Source organism: Adiantum capillus-veneris, chromosome 19 (assembly GCF_014529385.1).
Source record: "Adiantum capillus-veneris isolate H3 chromosome 19, ASM1452938v2, whole genome shotgun sequence".
Taxonomy (NCBI): Eukaryota; Viridiplantae; Streptophyta; class Polypodiopsida; order Polypodiales; family Pteridaceae; genus Adiantum; species Adiantum capillus-veneris.
Genome location: NC_140949.1, coordinates 115,646,399 through 115,663,658, shown reverse-complemented (window position 1 = coordinate 115,663,658; position 17,260 = coordinate 115,646,399). Strand labels below are relative to the sequence as shown.

The 17,260-nt window shown below is 41.0% G+C and overlaps 1 protein-coding gene across 1 annotated transcript in view; it reads right to left on the bottom strand.

The window, feature by feature from the left end:
- Nucleotides 1-918: 918 nt before the first annotated feature.
- The window catches only part of LOC147434707 (GEM-like protein 1), a 43,360-nt gene continuing 27,018 nt past the window's right edge, over nucleotides 919-17,260 (bottom strand). Inside the window, exons 4-5 of the mRNA XM_086491156.1 lie at nucleotides 2,996-3,166; nucleotides 919-1,146 (exon numbers count right to left, since the gene is read on the bottom strand). Of these exons, the coding sequence (XP_086347282.1) occupies nucleotides 973-1,146; nucleotides 2,996-3,166 (345 nt within the window). The 3' untranslated portion in view covers nucleotides 919-972. The remainder of the gene's footprint in view (nucleotides 1,147-2,995; nucleotides 3,167-17,260) is intronic.

The following is a 17,260-nucleotide window of genomic DNA, read 5'->3' as shown; positions in this document are numbered from 1 at the left end:
ATACACAAGCCAGAGGTTTAAAACTATTGCTATATTAACTAGGAAAATAGTCATTAGAGAGAGCAATACAATACGTCAAGGGAACTATGCTAAGCATGCAAATTGCATATTAGGCCTATGCAAATTGCAAGGGAACTATGTTAAGCATGCAAATTAAAAGACAAAAGATTAGGCCTCCTCAACATAGTAAATAATATTCGGTTATGTGTTTAAAAAAACCACCAGCGGTTCGACACACACCTGAAAGACAATATTTTGCTCAGTAAGCTCCATATTGAAGTAATCAAGACAATAAACACAACCACGACGCTCTCTCTCTATGGAAATAGTAAATCAAGGCTAAGTGAGGGACTAAAAACCCCTCTCCTATTTAAATGGTAGCCTCATCGTGATGGAATCCAGTTGGGCAACAGAGCCATCCTTGGAAATTGCTCCAAATCCCATGAATACAATTGCCTTCCAAGCCCCAAACCAAGGGTCGAGGGGCTGGCTGCTCTCTCTCTCTCTCTCTCTCTCTCTCACACACACACACACACACACACATAATAGCACATTCAGCAAGCTCGCTCTCTCTCTCACACACACAACATAGGAAAGAGAGAATCGCTATAGTCTTGGCAATGCCAAGAGAGCCATAGAGAGATGTTGTGACAAGTACATATTCGTGTGTATGTGTGTGTGTGTGTGTGAGAGAGAGAGAGAGAGCTCATTTTGTGCGTTATGACTCTGGTGCAACGGTGTGTTTTAAGCGTGTGTTTTGCTGCTACTGGCTCCTACTACTGGAAGAATTATTAATTTCTCTTTCAAAATAGTTCCAGAGTTTTGAACCCTCACACGTATGACACATATAAGTAATGGGTATTCTAGTAACCACTCCATCAGGTACCTTGACGTACTGACGAAAGCTACTCATGAAAAATAATATCTAAGTCTGCGGCCCCTCGCTAGCTCGTCTGCCATCGCCCGACGCGATCACGGCAAGCTACCTCCTGCCTGCGCGACGGTCCTCTGCCTGCCTGCTGTGCGCGACCCCCTGCCGCCGCTGCTGCCCTGCGGAACGATACTCTGGCTGCCAACTGGCGACGGGCGGCGGTTTTCACTTAGCAAAGCTGCAGGAGAATCATCCTTGATTCTCCTCTTAATTTCCTTTAAAAAAATTGAATCACCTACTGTGTGTCAATGTATGTGTAAGACAGAGAGTGGATTGCAATCTGTGCGTGTGTTCCTCTTTCTGTGTATGAGTGTGTGTGTGTGTGTGTGTGTGTGTGTGTGTTTAGAGAGAGAGAGAAAGAGAGGTTGGCTCAGATTCCTTATGAGCAAATTCGGAAGCGCTCCTCTGGCTACCCTGGAAGCCCATCCTTGATCAAGTCCTCCTCTTGGGCTGTCTTGCAGTCCGTCTCTCCATTATGTGATGATGTACCCACAGCTTGCTCACCTGTAACAGTACTGCAGGTGAGATAGACTGCCACTAATATCCAAAGCTTTCGTATTTTCGCCTAGAGATTCACTTTGGGCTAGCTTTGTGCATCAGGTGTGAATATAATTGTCCGATTAAGTTAAGTATAGCGGTGGAGACACACTCGATCATTCTCAGGGAATTTATCACAAGAAGTTTTGGATACATTCTTACAATAATTCCCACATTGTGACTTACCTCAACATCAGGAGCTTCTGTGAGGGAGGCACCGCATTCCTAGCTACGTACAATTGGGGACGGGGACCACCGGCCTGGTGTGTGTGTGTGTGTTTGGGGGGGGGGGGGGGGGGGGCTGCCCCTAATCGTACCTAGCTAGGTGTGCGGTGCCTCTCGAGCAAAAGCTCAATCATGATGTTATGCATTGTATGAAAAACACTAAAAAAGACTCTGTCTTCCTACATGAGAAAAATTTCCAAATCTTCTTATAAGCTAGCTGGTAAATAACACGCGCACACAAACATGCAGACACAATTGACCTGTGAATTGATAATTGGATGATGACATGCACTAGAAGCGAAACCTCATCAACTCCTACCCTATCGTGCTCACCTACACCTCCTCACAACATTCTTCTCCTATACAAGAAGTTTTCGATAAATTCTCACAATAATTCCCACATTGTGACTTACCTCAACATCATGAGCTTCTTTACCTAGCTAGGTATGCATTGTATGAAAAACACTAAAAAAGACTTTGTTTTCCTACATGAGAAAATTTCTAAATCTTCTTGTGAGCTACCCTTATGCCCGTACCCTTAGGCTACTCATTATTGAGCTTACGACATCATCCTCACGCAATAGCTCAGGCTGTCCATTTCTGAATGATCGTGGAAGGGGAGGGCTATTGGGAGGCATGGAAGTAGGTGAAGCTAGCGAATGAGGATAGAGGGATGGGCTATGTGGGGGGTGTAGCCACTTAAGGTCTAGGCGGATGAGTGTGCATAGAGGCGAGACGGTTTACGGGCGCCAAACCGGCAGCAATACTAACGCAGTGGAAGCAGCTCTCCCATGTGAGCCTTTTAATGGATACCGATAATGGGCTAGCCCAATGGTTAGGGATGGTTAGCCAACATAATGGTTATGATGGTTAGTGAAGTCAAATGGGCTAAGGCAAGCCCAATGTTTATGGTGGTTTGAAGAATGCAAAGTTGGCTAGATAAGAGAAAACACAAGTCTCCAAGTGGATAGAGAGATGGTACTCATATCACATAGGCCACCTCTAATATGGCTGCAAGGATGTACCATTGGTAAGAGCGAGTGAGACCTGCCGAAGGCGAGTCGCGTGAGCTAATAGTATATAGATATATAATATATAGATAAACTACAAATGGAAATAATATTATATGTCATGAAGAAAGTCACTTTAATAATGAAATGCGCTCAATCACAATATTTTTTAGTACATCTTCGAGAGGCATTTGCTACATTTAGAGCTTATGGATTACTTTCTCTAGGTATAAAATCCTTTGAAATATTCTTTCATCCTTTTGAGAAGTATTCACTATTAAGGTGCTCGCACTGACTGTAATTTTGCTTGGTGTAGTTCCTTCATAGCTTTGTCATGGTTATAAAACCCCATAAACCAAAACTCATAAAACTCAATAGTGACTATCTGGATATACTTTTCTGAATTGCTCTTCGGATTCTTGAATGCATTTATCGTCAAAACTTTGCTCCATGGCACCATAACCTACACAAAAAGAAATTTAGATTTTAGCTTCCTTTCACCAAGTTAGTGCCTTTAAAACTACGAGCTATTTTTGTTTGCAAATAATTCAAACTAGTAAGGCCGGCAAGCTTCACCCGCCTCTCTCTCTCTTTCTCTCTCTCTCTCTCTCTCTCTCTCTCTCTCTCTCTTTGCGTCACTGTGCTCCCAGAGCTGCAGGCCACACCCGCCGCTTGAAGGAGCTTCTGACACGTGGCTGTGGGAGGGAACGAGAATTCCCTCCCCTATTATCCTTCGTATAGATTTTCTTCATTAATCACAATGCTATTCTTGAGCAAAAGTTCAAATTTAAACCTTGCAAGGAAGCAAGTGCGCATGTCATACATAGAAGCAATGCACGTATATCCCACTTTTTTTTACTAGATTAACAAATTGAGTATGAGAAATGCTTATTATATTCTCATTGGATCTTAATTTTCAAGTCAAAATTTGGGCTATGATTTGCCCTCAACACTAAATGGTTAAAACTATAAATTTTCCAATTTAGAAGCTTAACATGAACAAATCACAAATCGATAAAACAACAAAAGGACAAGCATAAAAAGACGACATAATTAATGGCTAATGGGTATACCTAATTGGCTAGATCTGGATAAGGCTTATGATTGAATAACGTGGTTCTTTATGCAAGAAACGCTGAGCCACTTGGATTCGGATCACGAATTTTCTAAACTTGGTGAAGGTAGTTTGATCGAGCTTTTCTTTAACTCAAGATTGGTCGGCTCATTTGATGTCAAGAGATCCATTCGTCAAGGCTATCCCTTGGCCCCGAGTCTTTGGTTTGCTGCATGCACTCATCCTCTAATCGCTTTGTTGGAGCACACAGTAGCAAGGGGATGGATCCAAGGATTGAAAATCCAAATGGCAACCAGCTACTCATCAAGATGTTTGCAGACGACTCATTACTATTTTTGCAAGCTGAACAGAACAATGTCAGGGGACATGGTTCAGAGTTTTGTAATAGCATCTAGTTCTCAATGTAGCATTGAGAAGTCGATATTAATCTCTTTCTTCAAAGATGACAATTTCTACTATGCTAGATAGACTGGAGAGATTGTTAAAAGGGGCAATATCTTCAGACACTTGGGAGTACCTATGGGAGAGGGGACGACCTTCAAACAAGCTTTCAATTGGTTTTAGAACACGCTTAAACACAAGATGAAAAGATGGGAATTTATCCTTCATTGTCGGGTAAGACTCATCAACACCTTCTTGGTACCATACATTACCTTTGCCTCTCGTTTTCTCCAATTATCTCATAAGAATAGGAAGGAATTCCTCAAGCCCAATAAGGAGTTTGTATGGAGAAACAGAGTAAATGGAAGTAGGCCGTGGCAATGGACTAAGTGGGAGGCCGTGGCAAAGCCGAAGAACCGGGGAGGTGTGGGCATGCTTGACCCTTTCATTCTCAATGAAGCTCTTTGTGAGAAATTGTTTCGAACTTGCCGAAACTGATGAGAGATGGGCCTGTATGGCTAGGGAAATGGTGATGAATTGAAATATGAGATCTAGAGGCAGCAAATGGTTGAATCTCAATATGCAAAACAGGCTTTTGCCCCCCAAAGGAGTGTTGTTAGAGCTAGGGGGCTTCACAAGTAAATTCATAGGAAAATGTTGCAAAGCCGCCTCCACACTTTTCTGAGATGAAGAGACTAGATACTAGAAAAACATTGCTCTGCACTAGTCTCATTGGGGCCCCATTCTACAAGGTCTTGTTCTTGATTTCCATTGGACCGAGACTGCAAGACGACTCAGCAAAAAGAAAAAATTATCACCCTTGCCTCTCTGTGGAACCATCATGAAGGAGGATGGCAGCCTCTAAAACGATTGAAAGAGATCAATAACATGTCTCTACAAGAAGAGGTTCTCGTTGGTAGACTCCTGGATCTCCTATCTCACATCTTTCTCCCACTTTGCTTTACAACAACCGAGTGGACGGCATGGAAGTGGCATGGGGGAATTCATTTTTCTCTTCCTCAACAAAGAGCATTCATGAGAAACTAGCTTTTTCTGAGCAATGGGTTGGACGTCTCAGCAAAACTTGGTCCAAAAAGTGGAGAAAGCTCAAATCGAGCAAGGTGTTGGAGAATATATGGCACTCTAAATGAAAAGATGAGCAGAAAGTCTTCCTCTGAAAAATGTTATTTGGTTTTTGGCCGATCAGGGACAAGGCCAAAGTGAGGGGTCTTGGCGATGGAACTTGCATCAAATGCAACCAGTAAACTGAGATCATAGCCCACCTCATTTGTGGATGTCCAACAATTAAGAGCTTCACTGGAAGAGTCTACGAATGGGTGTTTTACCGACTTGGCACCCCATTCTTTAGACGAGACTTAGAGCTAGGCTCTAGACGCTTGGATAATGAAGAAATGAGGACATAATTTGTATAGTCAGAACTATAATCTTGAAAGCCATATGGGTATCTAGGAAAAGAATGGAATGCTACATACAGAACTAGTGCTAAAAACTTGCAGATGGCTTCTGGCAAGCAGGAGGAAGCGACTTGCCAAGACGAAGAAGATAAGTCCTTGACAAAAATATACAAATTTTGTAACATTTTTTAGTAGTGGTTGCTCACTATATGCGAGTATTGCAAAAAAAAAATGATTTCATATCATAGCTTTTAAGGAGCATTGCTTACAAGAGTACCAAATAAGGTTTGATGGTTCACATGGGTGGTCATGGCTTGGGATATGATTGACAAATCAGAGCTCTTCTAGAAAGGAGACTAAAATGCAAGATGAAATTCTAGCTCTAAGTCGGGCTTCTTTGAAGCTTGGAGGTTGCACGAGGGAATTTCTAAGAAAGTGCAGTAACATGGCCTCACTAGAATCAACAGTGTCAAAGACTTCAAGTGCTCGATATTACACCGATCCCCTTGACTCTCCAAGCTAGGAGAAGGATCTGTAAATATCTTGTGAAGGGCAGTTGCAAGACAGGCTAATAACAAAGAGATCTCCAACTAGGTCAGAACTTCATTAGAAAGCATGGCATTAGCCCAAAGACATAATTTTTTCACTTCCTCTAACATTTGCATGCTGATGTATAAAGAAGATTCGTTCACGCCGCTTGTCAAATTGTGGAAGGTAAATTGGTCTTGAGAGAAATGGTAGAAGAATATAAGCAACAACAAATATTGGGATGTTAAATGTCCAAGCTAATGAGGAACTTCACTTGGAAAATATCACGGGGAGCATCCCAACTGAAAACAAGATTCTTGTTAGAGGGCTTAGCCCAAACATCTGAGGGCTTAGCCCAAACATCTGCTCTAGATGCAAAGCAATTTTAAAGTATCCCTTGCATTTGTTTAAAGACTACCCTACCTCACAAGATCATGTTAAATGTCCAAGCTAATGAGGAATTTCACTTGGAAAATATCATGGGGAGCATCCCAACTGAAAACAAGATTCTTGTTAGAGGGCTTAGCCCAAACATCTGCTCTAGATGCAAAGCAATTTTAAAGTATCCCTTGCATTTTTTTAAAGACTACCCTTCCTCACAAGATCTTATTGCCAAAATTTGCAGATGGGTGCAGAGGACTTGGAAGGTGCTCTTCTTTAGAAATGGCTTGGTCCAAGGAGGGAGAAGGTTTCATAATGAAGAAATTATGGTATGCACCCAAATTTCCACGTACTATTCCCTAAAGAAAACCTGGAGAGCAAGGGCCATTTGAGTCTTTGCGAGGAACTTTCTAAAAGACAAATTCAAGAATAATGTGCGTAAAATCACGGAGCTTATATTTAAAATAGGGACAATATAAGAGTCTAATGTGCCAGGCGAAAGAAGAGAAACATGTACTAAGTTGTATTAGTTGCTCGAGCTAATGAATTGTACACGCCCCTTTGTGCAAATGTTGTCTCTTCAACGCACATGTAGTGTTTGAGGTCCTTTGTGCATTCTTTAGTGAATTAATATATCATCTCCACTCACAATTGTAATTATGGTAAAAAAACAAAGAAGAGAAAGATTTGATAGTACCCAGCAAAGTATTGAAGTATTGTAGTAAGCTATTGAGACAAAAGAGATGCACCGAAAAAGCAAAGAGAAAAAAAAGATAGTAAAAGGTCTTTGTATTCCACATGTACAATATAGAAACATGTTTTTGTGAGACAAAAGAGATGCACCAAAAAAGCAAAGAGAAAAAAAATTAGGCAAAGGTTTTTGTATTCCACATGTACAATATAGAAACAAAGTAAGTGAGGAAAAGTTTGAAATTTTTAGGAGCAATGCTTGCAAGAGAACCAAAATCAGATTTGATATTGCACAGACAAGAGTGAGAATTCATGCCAGAGGGATCGTCTCAGATAGATGCAGTGGTTGCAAAATGGCTTGTGAGGACCTCTCTCATCTGTCCAACTATTAGTGGCCTAGCAGGAAAAATGTGCAAGTGGGTTTAGATGACATAAAGGATAGGTTTCTTAAATAATGACCTGTTTCTTGGAGGGATGAGGTTTAAATATGGACCACTTCAAGATGTTCCGCAACTCATGTACTCTGATGCAACCTCTTCGCCAAAACACAAATGTTTTTTTTGAAGTTGAGGGTAAAAAGTGTGCCAACACTAGCTATGCTAATCCAAGCGACCGAGAGAAAGCTTTAAACCCATCCTCTAAATTCGGCAAGTGCAACATGACTGAGGATATTCTGCATGGGGCCTATTGGGATTGCCCTAGCCATGGAATGCTATGGAAATACTCTGTGTGTGTGTGTGTGTGTGTGTGTGTATCTCTATCTCTGTCTCTATCTCTCTCTATGACATGATGACCATACAAATCCATGAGGCACACATGGTGCCATGATCACACATCCATGACTCACGTGACTCCATTATTCTAGAGCCCCATGATTCTCGGCTCCCTAGGTATATGAGCATCGAATGAAGGTGCATCAGTAGATGCTTCAACATAGTGCTCTATAAGCACACACACTCCTTATTGTATATATACTCTCATGCACACCTGCACTCTAGTAATCAAGACCACTTTGCATTGATTGTGCCTTGTGTAATTAGCGCTAGGATTAACTAACACAAATGCTACTAACCTCTATCCACCCTAACCCTAATCTCTAGAGTTGGTATTAACAAAGCTTAACGATGGCTACTAGCATTTCTTAGCCTTATTAATCATATGAATTTTTTTTTCTCTTCTAGATTTAGTGATGCTCTCCTCCCTTTCATCACTTGGTCGGAAGCTTGTCGGAAGCTTGTCGGAAGCATACTTGCTATGCATGTGCATCTTAGATTAGGTGTTTATGCACTTAGCTGTCAATCAGCCCTCAACGAGCCATCTTTGCTATGCAAACTTCTATCTGAGGCCCTTCTGTCAAAGGAGGAAAAGCTCAATAGATCTTTGAAAATATAAACTTCAACTCCAACGCGTCAACTTCACAGATTCTTTCTATGTAGGCAGATCGAAAGAGTCAACTCGATTTCACAAATTAGTTTTCTTTTACGCAAAAAACTTTCAATTTTCAACTTTTTCAATTCTTCTTTAAAAAGGATTGCAAAGAACGAGAGGTTGCTTCTGTACTATTTTGTCTATTGCCAGAGCATTGCTCAAGGGAGAGCTATAATTATTCTATTTGCTTTTTTTCTATCATTATCTTTGTATATCAATCGGGCAAAGACACTATCATAGAAGGAAGAATATCTCTATAAGACCCCTGAGCTTGCATCAAGCATCTCATTTAAGTTTCTATACTTTAAATCAAAATAACCATGAACATGAATCGCTTTGTACTTTGATACGGAGGTGACATCATGATCATTCACACATCAACACACAAACGTGAAGGAAATGAACATGAAAGATGCAAAGACATGAAGAAGAAGAAGAGCCAGGGAGATACAAAGACACAATCAAGAAGATCATAGTCAAGCATGCATATGACAATTATGACACATGAAGTAGCTTAATTTTTACACGCACTTTTGTGATTATGATGTACTCTAGAATTAAACCTAGGCATGACTAAATGGTCACCTTGTGAAAGACACAAAGACATGGAAAGACACAGACATGAAGAAGAAGAAGAGCCAGGGAGATACAAAGACACAATCAGAAGGATCAGAGTCAAGCATGAAGATGACAATTACCACACATAAGTATCTTAAATTTTACCCGCACTTTTGTGATTATGATGTACTCTAGAATTAAACCTAGGCATGACTAAATGGACACCTTGTGAACTATACAGAGATGTACAAATGTTCAACCTCCTATGATGTATTAGTGAGCCATCACAAGCCCTAGATGCATCACCTTAGAGTATCCATGACTAGTTCAAGGGGGTAATTATTGGGATTGCCCTAGCCATGGAGTGCTATGGGAATACCCTCTCTCTCTCTCTCTCTATGACATGATGACCATACATATTCATGAGGTATTAGCATGCCATCACAAACCCTAGATGCATCACCTTAGAGTATCCATGACTAGTTCAAGGGGGTAATTATTGGGATTTCCCTAGCCATGGAGTGCTATGGGAATACTCTCTCTCTATCTCTCTCTCTCTCTCTCTCTCTCTCTCTCTCTCTCTCTCTCTCTCTCTCTCTCTATGACAAGATGACCATACATATCCATGAGGTATTAGCGTGCCATCACAAACCCTAGATGCATCACCTTAGCATATCCATGAATAGTCAAGGGGGTGATTAGGAGTGCTATGGGAATACCCTCTCTCTCTATGACTTGATGACCATACATATCCATGAGGCATACATGATGCCATGAACACACATCCATCACCCATGTGACTCCATTATTTTAGAACCCCCATGATTCTCTCTCCCTGGGCACATGAGTATTACATGAAGGTCAACATGCTTACACCTCACCCACTCCACCAGTAGATGCTTCAACCTATTGCTATATAAGCACACACACTCCTCATTGTATATATACTCTCATGCACACCTGCACTCTAGTAATCAAGATCACTCTTCATTAATTTGTGTCTTGTGTAATTAGCACTAGGATTAACTAACATGAATTCTACTAACCTCTATCCACTCTAACCCACATCTCTATAGAGCCATCATGTTCAATCGGCACAAGGATTCAGATGGCTATGTGATGAATGTTGGATTCTCTCCAAAGAAAGTCGTGCAAAGCATGGAGGAATGTTGTGCCAAGTTAGTAGTTTTAAATTTCATGGGCAGACAAATGATGCCCCAAGGATTATGGGATTGGGCATCAACGACCCTCAATAGCAAAAATGAGATCAATCATTTCACATCCATGGGCAAAGGTCTCTATGTGGCTGCATATACATTTGACCAAATTGTTCAAAACCTTCTCATAAGAGGAAGTGTGTGGGAGGACTTCCTATTTTTCATATGACATGCCATGGACATCGGATTTTTGCCCGAATGAGGAGTTTGTGGATTTTTATCTTGTGTGGGTTATGATTAAAAGCCTCCCTATCCGGCTCCATGATCATGCTCACTCCATTGATTCCATGCAGGCCGTTTGTTGTTTATAACGAGGTTTAAGTGGATTAGATTTGGTACGAATATCGCGGTATGCATACTATATGAGCAGATCCATTCCCAAATATATGGATCTCAATATGGGATGCTTTGGAGCCTTCCTACAAGAGCTGGCATTCCTCTCGTTCCCCAACGCATGCTACAAATGTCGCAACAAAATTGGCCATTATGGCAGAACTGTCATGAGGTAGTTCTTGTCAGCAAAAGCTGATGGTCAAAACAAGCTCGAGATGGGTATCTAGAGATGACGCCACCTTTGGATACAAAGACATGCATGACGAAGGAGGAAGTAAGTGGTCGGGATGAGGATGTAGTGTTTGAGGATGCAAGCCATTCATCAATTGAAATGCACGAGGAAAAGAGTAGGCTCAAAGTATTATCACATGAGACCCAGACGGAAACCCCATGATCACGAAGGAACCACCGAAGACATTCAGGTTCCAAAGATGGACCTCCTTAGCCACCTGGTTGGTACCTTTGGATCCGCTCACATTACTACTTTGTTAAAAAAGAGAAAAGAAGTAAGCTCCTTCTCGTTACCTTTACTGGTGGCTGTAAGGGTTGATGGCTCCTTATAAAATCCAGATTGAGATAGTCCTATAGTCTATGAGTGGTTTCAAATGTCTCACATAATGTGGGAATTGCAAAGGAAAAAAAAAAGGGTGAGCATGCCTTATAAACCTTTCCCTTGGACCCACAAACTCATCCTAATTGCTTTTTTGGGGTTGGAAATATTATTAGTCTTCCAATAATTCAATTATGCCTTTTTTTTAAAGACTCCATGATAATTGGGTTTTTTTAATGCTGCACTCCATAGCTACATGTTTCTTTGATGGTCTTTTTGTGTTTCCATAGACTCTTGTGAAGTTTCTTTTTTGCGTTGTTGCACAAAAAAGACCACTAGCATTACAAAAATTCCATGCCAACATTCCTTAAGAAATAAAGGAAGGAAGGAAGACCTCTAAACCAAAAACCAAGGACATCTACCATACTCTAATGATCTCGATTGATTGGTTTCCCCCCTTAGCAAGCTGTGGAGAAAGCAAAGACGAGAGGCAAGGTGGAGGGCAATTGTGAATAACATTTGGAAGCCTCGTTGGCCACTGGCGATGAAGATCTTCCGTTGGAAGGTGTTATGGAAGGCTATACCGATCAGAGTAAATGTTTTTGTGAGAGGGATTGGATCTGATAGATGTTTGGGTTGCAAAATAGCTTAGAAGGACCTTCCTCACCTTTTCAAGGAGTGCCTGGCTATATGTGGCATAGTAGGGAAGACATGCAAATGGGTACAAAGGACCTGGAAAATAGGGTTCTTCAAGACCAACCTATTACTTGGAGGGATGGTAATGAAAAGCCAAGTGTTACTGGTTTACATGAAAATCGTTAGATTGTGCTACTTCAAGCAATTATTGAAGGCCAAGAGTTGTTGGGTCTTTGAGAATAGTCTCTCTATTGCCAATTTTATGGAGATCGTGCAAGAAAGCAAGGAATTGATTCTACCCATTGGCAAAAGGAAGATCTCAGACAAATGGTATAGGGTCATTAACGTCATTCTGATAGAATAGCCTGAATATGGATAGGTTTTTGCCTCTTTGTGAGGCCCGACGTATTTCAAAATCCCTTAAGGCTTGACACGAGCTTGAGGTTATGTTGTACATTTTTTTGGATAAACTAATACATCCACTCACTATTGTGAATTTGGAAAAAAAAAAGTAATAAACGCCAATTGGCCTATGCGACAAATATCAAATCGTCCATGTTTGGTATCATTTCATCGAATTTAGAGAAAAAAAACTCATTAAATTAACATCTAAAACTTCCAAACGATATGGCATAGTGATGGTGGTGAGGAAAATAGGATTGGGTTGCTAGACCCAAGGAGTAGGATGGAACTCGGATACTCAACCCGACAATACATGTGAGGTCCAGTGTGCCAAATTTGTGGTGTCAATAGCAACCACAATGAGGCTTGGGCCATTATGACATGGGATATTATAGATAAGGCAAAGCTCTTCTCCCATGGAAAGAGAAAGGACATCAAGCTTAGTTACATAGCAAATTGGTTCTCCTAACTTAAGATTGGAGGCTATTATGGCCTGAGTCACAATGGGCAATGGTCGCAAGTAATATTTGGGATCCTCCACGACGTAGCATAATGAATTTCTTCCTGTGGAAGGCGCTATGGGAGACCATTCAGACTAGGATCAAGTTAAAAGGTAGAGGAATATGCACGAACCTATGCTCGTGTTGCAAAGCAAAAATTGAAGACCCCCTTCACCCATCTTCCTTAGCCACAAGAGGTCTAGCGAAAAAAATATGTAAATGGGTGCAAAAGACTTGGAAGATCCTGTTTTCAAGAATGATAATTTGATACTAGGAGGGAAAGTTTCTAGAAACAAATCCATTCTTCCGGTTTGCACGCAACTTTTCTGCTTTTGCTATCTAAAACAAACTTAGAAGGCACTCAAGTTATCAGATATTTCTTTTTACATAATGTATGGCAAACAAGGAACCGCTGTGTTTGAAGGAGTTCCTGAGGTGGCAAGCTTCGCAAAAATTATACAAGAAAGCAGAGTGCTAATATGGACGCTTGGGTGCAAGCAAAACTCTGATGATTGGTCTAGGGTACATGTGCCTTGTTGTCAGCGGAATGCTTAGGAAAGGGGAAAATCTTGAAAACAAAAGATTTGTGAAGAACATGATACTTAACCTTGTGTATCAGAGGCAAGGGGGCACGTCGTTAGGGGTGGCTCCTCAGATAGTTGATATAAGTATGGTCTCTGGATGATGTCATGGCTCGACACGAGCATGGCAAGTCCTTGTAATTTTTTGAGATGATCAATATCATTCACTCACAATTGTGAGTTTTGCTATAATTTTTTTATTAAAAAAAACCTTTTAATCTTCAAAAGAAACTCTAGGATGGCCGAATTTGGATAAATCATGTAGGAAAGCAGGGATTCGAGCGGAGACAAACACTTTTCAACAGTAGTTGTTCCGAAAGTGATAACTACATGCTTCCAATTACCAGTCGAAACACTTCTGCAAGTGAAACTATGAAAGAGAATACGAAAAGGCTAAGGCCTTTACACTTTTGTACCTTTTGGCTCCTCAAGGCACATTCCATGCTTCAAGCTGATTGTACATTCATTTCTGATGCAATTTATCTTTTCCACTCACAATGGTGAGTAGGAAAAAAAAACATCTAGAACTAAATGCTTTTTTTTTTTTTAATAGCAAAACTCACAATTGTGAGTGAATTATATTCAGCAGCCTAAAAAATTACAAGGTTTTGTCATGCTCATGTTAAGCCATGACAACATCTAGGAATCATAATTACAACGGCTATTAGGGTAGCCACTCCTACCGATGGCTAAGGTTTGCCCCCGTCCCGGGTATTCTGTCTGCTGACAACAAGGCACAAGTAGTCCTAGACCAATCCTCCGAGTGATGCTTGCGCCCAAGTGCCCATATTAGCACTTTGCTTTCCTGTATAATTTTTACGAAGCTTGCCACCTCACATCCACCTTCAAAAACACGACGGTTCATTGTTTGCCATACATTATGAAAGAAGAAGTATCTAACAATCTATTGAGATAAGGTTGACAGTAGAAGCTTATCTCATAATCATCCAATAATCTCATAATGTGGTCGAAAGCTATACCATTGATGTGTCAAAAACCAAGTTTTTGATGTTTCACAACAATGGCTAGAATTTTTTTACCATACTCACAATTGTGAATGGAGAGAATTATATAAACTCGAAAAGAATACAAACAACCTCAAGCACAACAAGTGCCTTGAAATGACAACCATTCCATAAAAGCCAAGAACCTAGCCACAAACTTGGTGTTGCGAGAGTCCTAGGCAACTCAGTGCAAAGGGCCACTCTTTATCTCTGCATGTTCTCCTTCTCTTAGCTCTTGCTACATGGATGATCTCGGTGTTGAGAGGCACAATCTCATCCAACTAAGCCACAACTATTTTGGCCTCAAACACTCGAAGGTTCCTAGACTTACAGACTTGATTGAGGTAGCAAAATCTGGTGATTTGGGTGCACACGAGAACGGCCTGGTTTTGAAAGCCATATATGCCCTCCTAGGATCAGGTCATTTGTAAAGAAGATAATCTTCAAGGTCTACCTTACCCATTTACAGACTTTAGCCGCTAGTCTCTGCAATGTTGAGCACTTGTTGAATAGAGCAGGGAATTCTCAGGAGCCGCTCTACACCCACAACAAGTGTCAGTGCCGATCCCTCTAGCGCAAACCTTAATCCTAATAGGCACGGCTCCCCACAGCACTTTCTACATAAAACACTTCATGTAATTAGGCCATTTTCTCTCCCATATGACCTTAATGCTTTGTTTCCACCATTCTTCTGACCAATTTTTCTTCCATATTTTGTTGAGAGGGGTAAACCAGTTAACTTTGTATACCAACTCACTATAGATATCCTCGGTCTTGGGGAGAAAGAACATTTTATCTTTCGGCCAATGCCAGGCTTTCCAATCAATCTCATACCCATCCTCGGACCTGAGGATAGGTGAAGGTGATGTTGACATCACTTCCAAGAGTCTGTTGACCACAAGTCTTTCGTACAAACCCAGATTATGTTGCAGCACTAAAAGCTCCACATCCTTCCAGCAAATGTTTCTGTCATCCCAAAGGTGGAAAAGTTTAGAGATCCCTTTGTTGCTTACCTGACAAGAAACTTCCGTCCAAAAGGGATTCAGAGAGCCTCTTCCAAGTTTGGAAAGCCAAGGGAATCAATGGAGAGAGAAACCCTTGAAGTATCTAAACTTCTCTCCCCAAGGCTAAGGTTGCTTTGTTACTTTTTTGTACTAGCTCCCCTGTGATGCCTCCAAGCTTAAGGAATGTCCAGAGGGGTGCCAAATCTTATCGTACATTGTGGCCTCCTTCCATGTGCACCCTTTAGAGGCAAGCTCTGCTTTGTCTATCATATCCCAAGCCATGATGGCCCATTCTTACTTTCGCTCTGCCAAGGAGAGAACAAATTTGGCACACAATGCTTTTGCATGTAGTATGGGGTCTAAGATCCCAATACTGCCTTGTTTGTTTGGCCTCGCAACCCATTCCCAATTTCCCCATTGGCATGGGCTTGTGGTTTTAGTGTTTCTTTTCCACATGAACCGTTTGGTTAGGGATGGCACTATGGTGCTTGACGTACTCTTCAAAATTGTGACTTTCTTACACAAATTATGGAGCACCTTCAACACAGATACACCTATAGGCTTTCAATTATCTCTTCCAAGAAAGAAGTACAAGAGAGAAACAAAGATTGTTAGTATTACCAAATGACTACTTGAATGGGTTTTACATAGGTTGTATATTGATTGGATCCCTCCCTTCAATTATAGTTTATGATTGCCCCATAGTTCCCTCAGTAGATCATAACTAAATCAAGTTATCAGGGATGATATCTTGAGGATTGAGATAGAGAGGATATGGATTCGAATGCCACTCGTTTTAGAGTCAAAGCTAGAGCATTATCACAATCATTTTACACACATTCTTGAGGATGGTTTTATTTCCACAATAAATGGATGCATATCTGTCTTTTGACATATAAGCAATACGGGGTAAATTTGCAATTATTTCTCACAGACTCAGGAAAGCGTACATATAAATATTCCATCACAAGACATGGAATGTCAGCCATAAGACTGTGAGCTTAATTAAGGAGCATTGCATATATAGATGCACAATATACGATGAATGTATCATTGTATGTTCAAGGAGAGCTTTGGGACCCTTGCATTCTTCAACTTGATCTGTAGAAGGCCTACGACAGGATCTCATGGTCGTACATTATACACTTGGAGAGGGAAGTTACTCTGAGTTGCTATTTAAAAACAGGATAGCGGGTATATTTGAGGTCAAGCGATCGATCAAAAAAGGCTGTCCCCTTGCTCTTTGCTATTGGATCTCACCCCTTGGTTACACTACTAGAGTATTGTGCGTCAAAAGGAGAAATTCAAGGTCTGTCACTTCCTGGGGTTCAACAATTGCTGGAAAGTTGTTTGCAGACGATTCTTTGCTCCTTCTCTAAGCCAAGCCAAAAGTACTAAGAAAAGCCCTTGAAATTGTTCAACTACTTGCCACTACTTCCTGCTCAATGTCCAATATTGAGAAGTCAAGATTAATTTCTCTACTCGAAAGAAACTTGTTAGACCCCGCGGAATGATCGGGTGAAGTTATTGGTAAGGGCTCCGTGTTCAGGCACCTGCGTGTCCCTCTAGGGGTGGGCATATTGGATACGTAGCGATTCCACCGGGTCCTGAACAAGGTTAAGAGCAAAATGAGAAGGTTGGATTTTGTGCTTCTCCATTTCCACAGCAGAGTTACCCTCATCAATGCTTTCATGATCCCTTATATTTTGTTTGTATCCCCGTTGCTACCCTAACTCTGCTCTAGAAATAGAATGTAGGATCAAAACTTACAATTAGTCATACGTGAACTCATCATGCTATAGTTGATCCCATTGCACAATCTTTGCATGGAATTATTATGATGGGGGAATAATTTTGAGAAACTATTGAGGCAA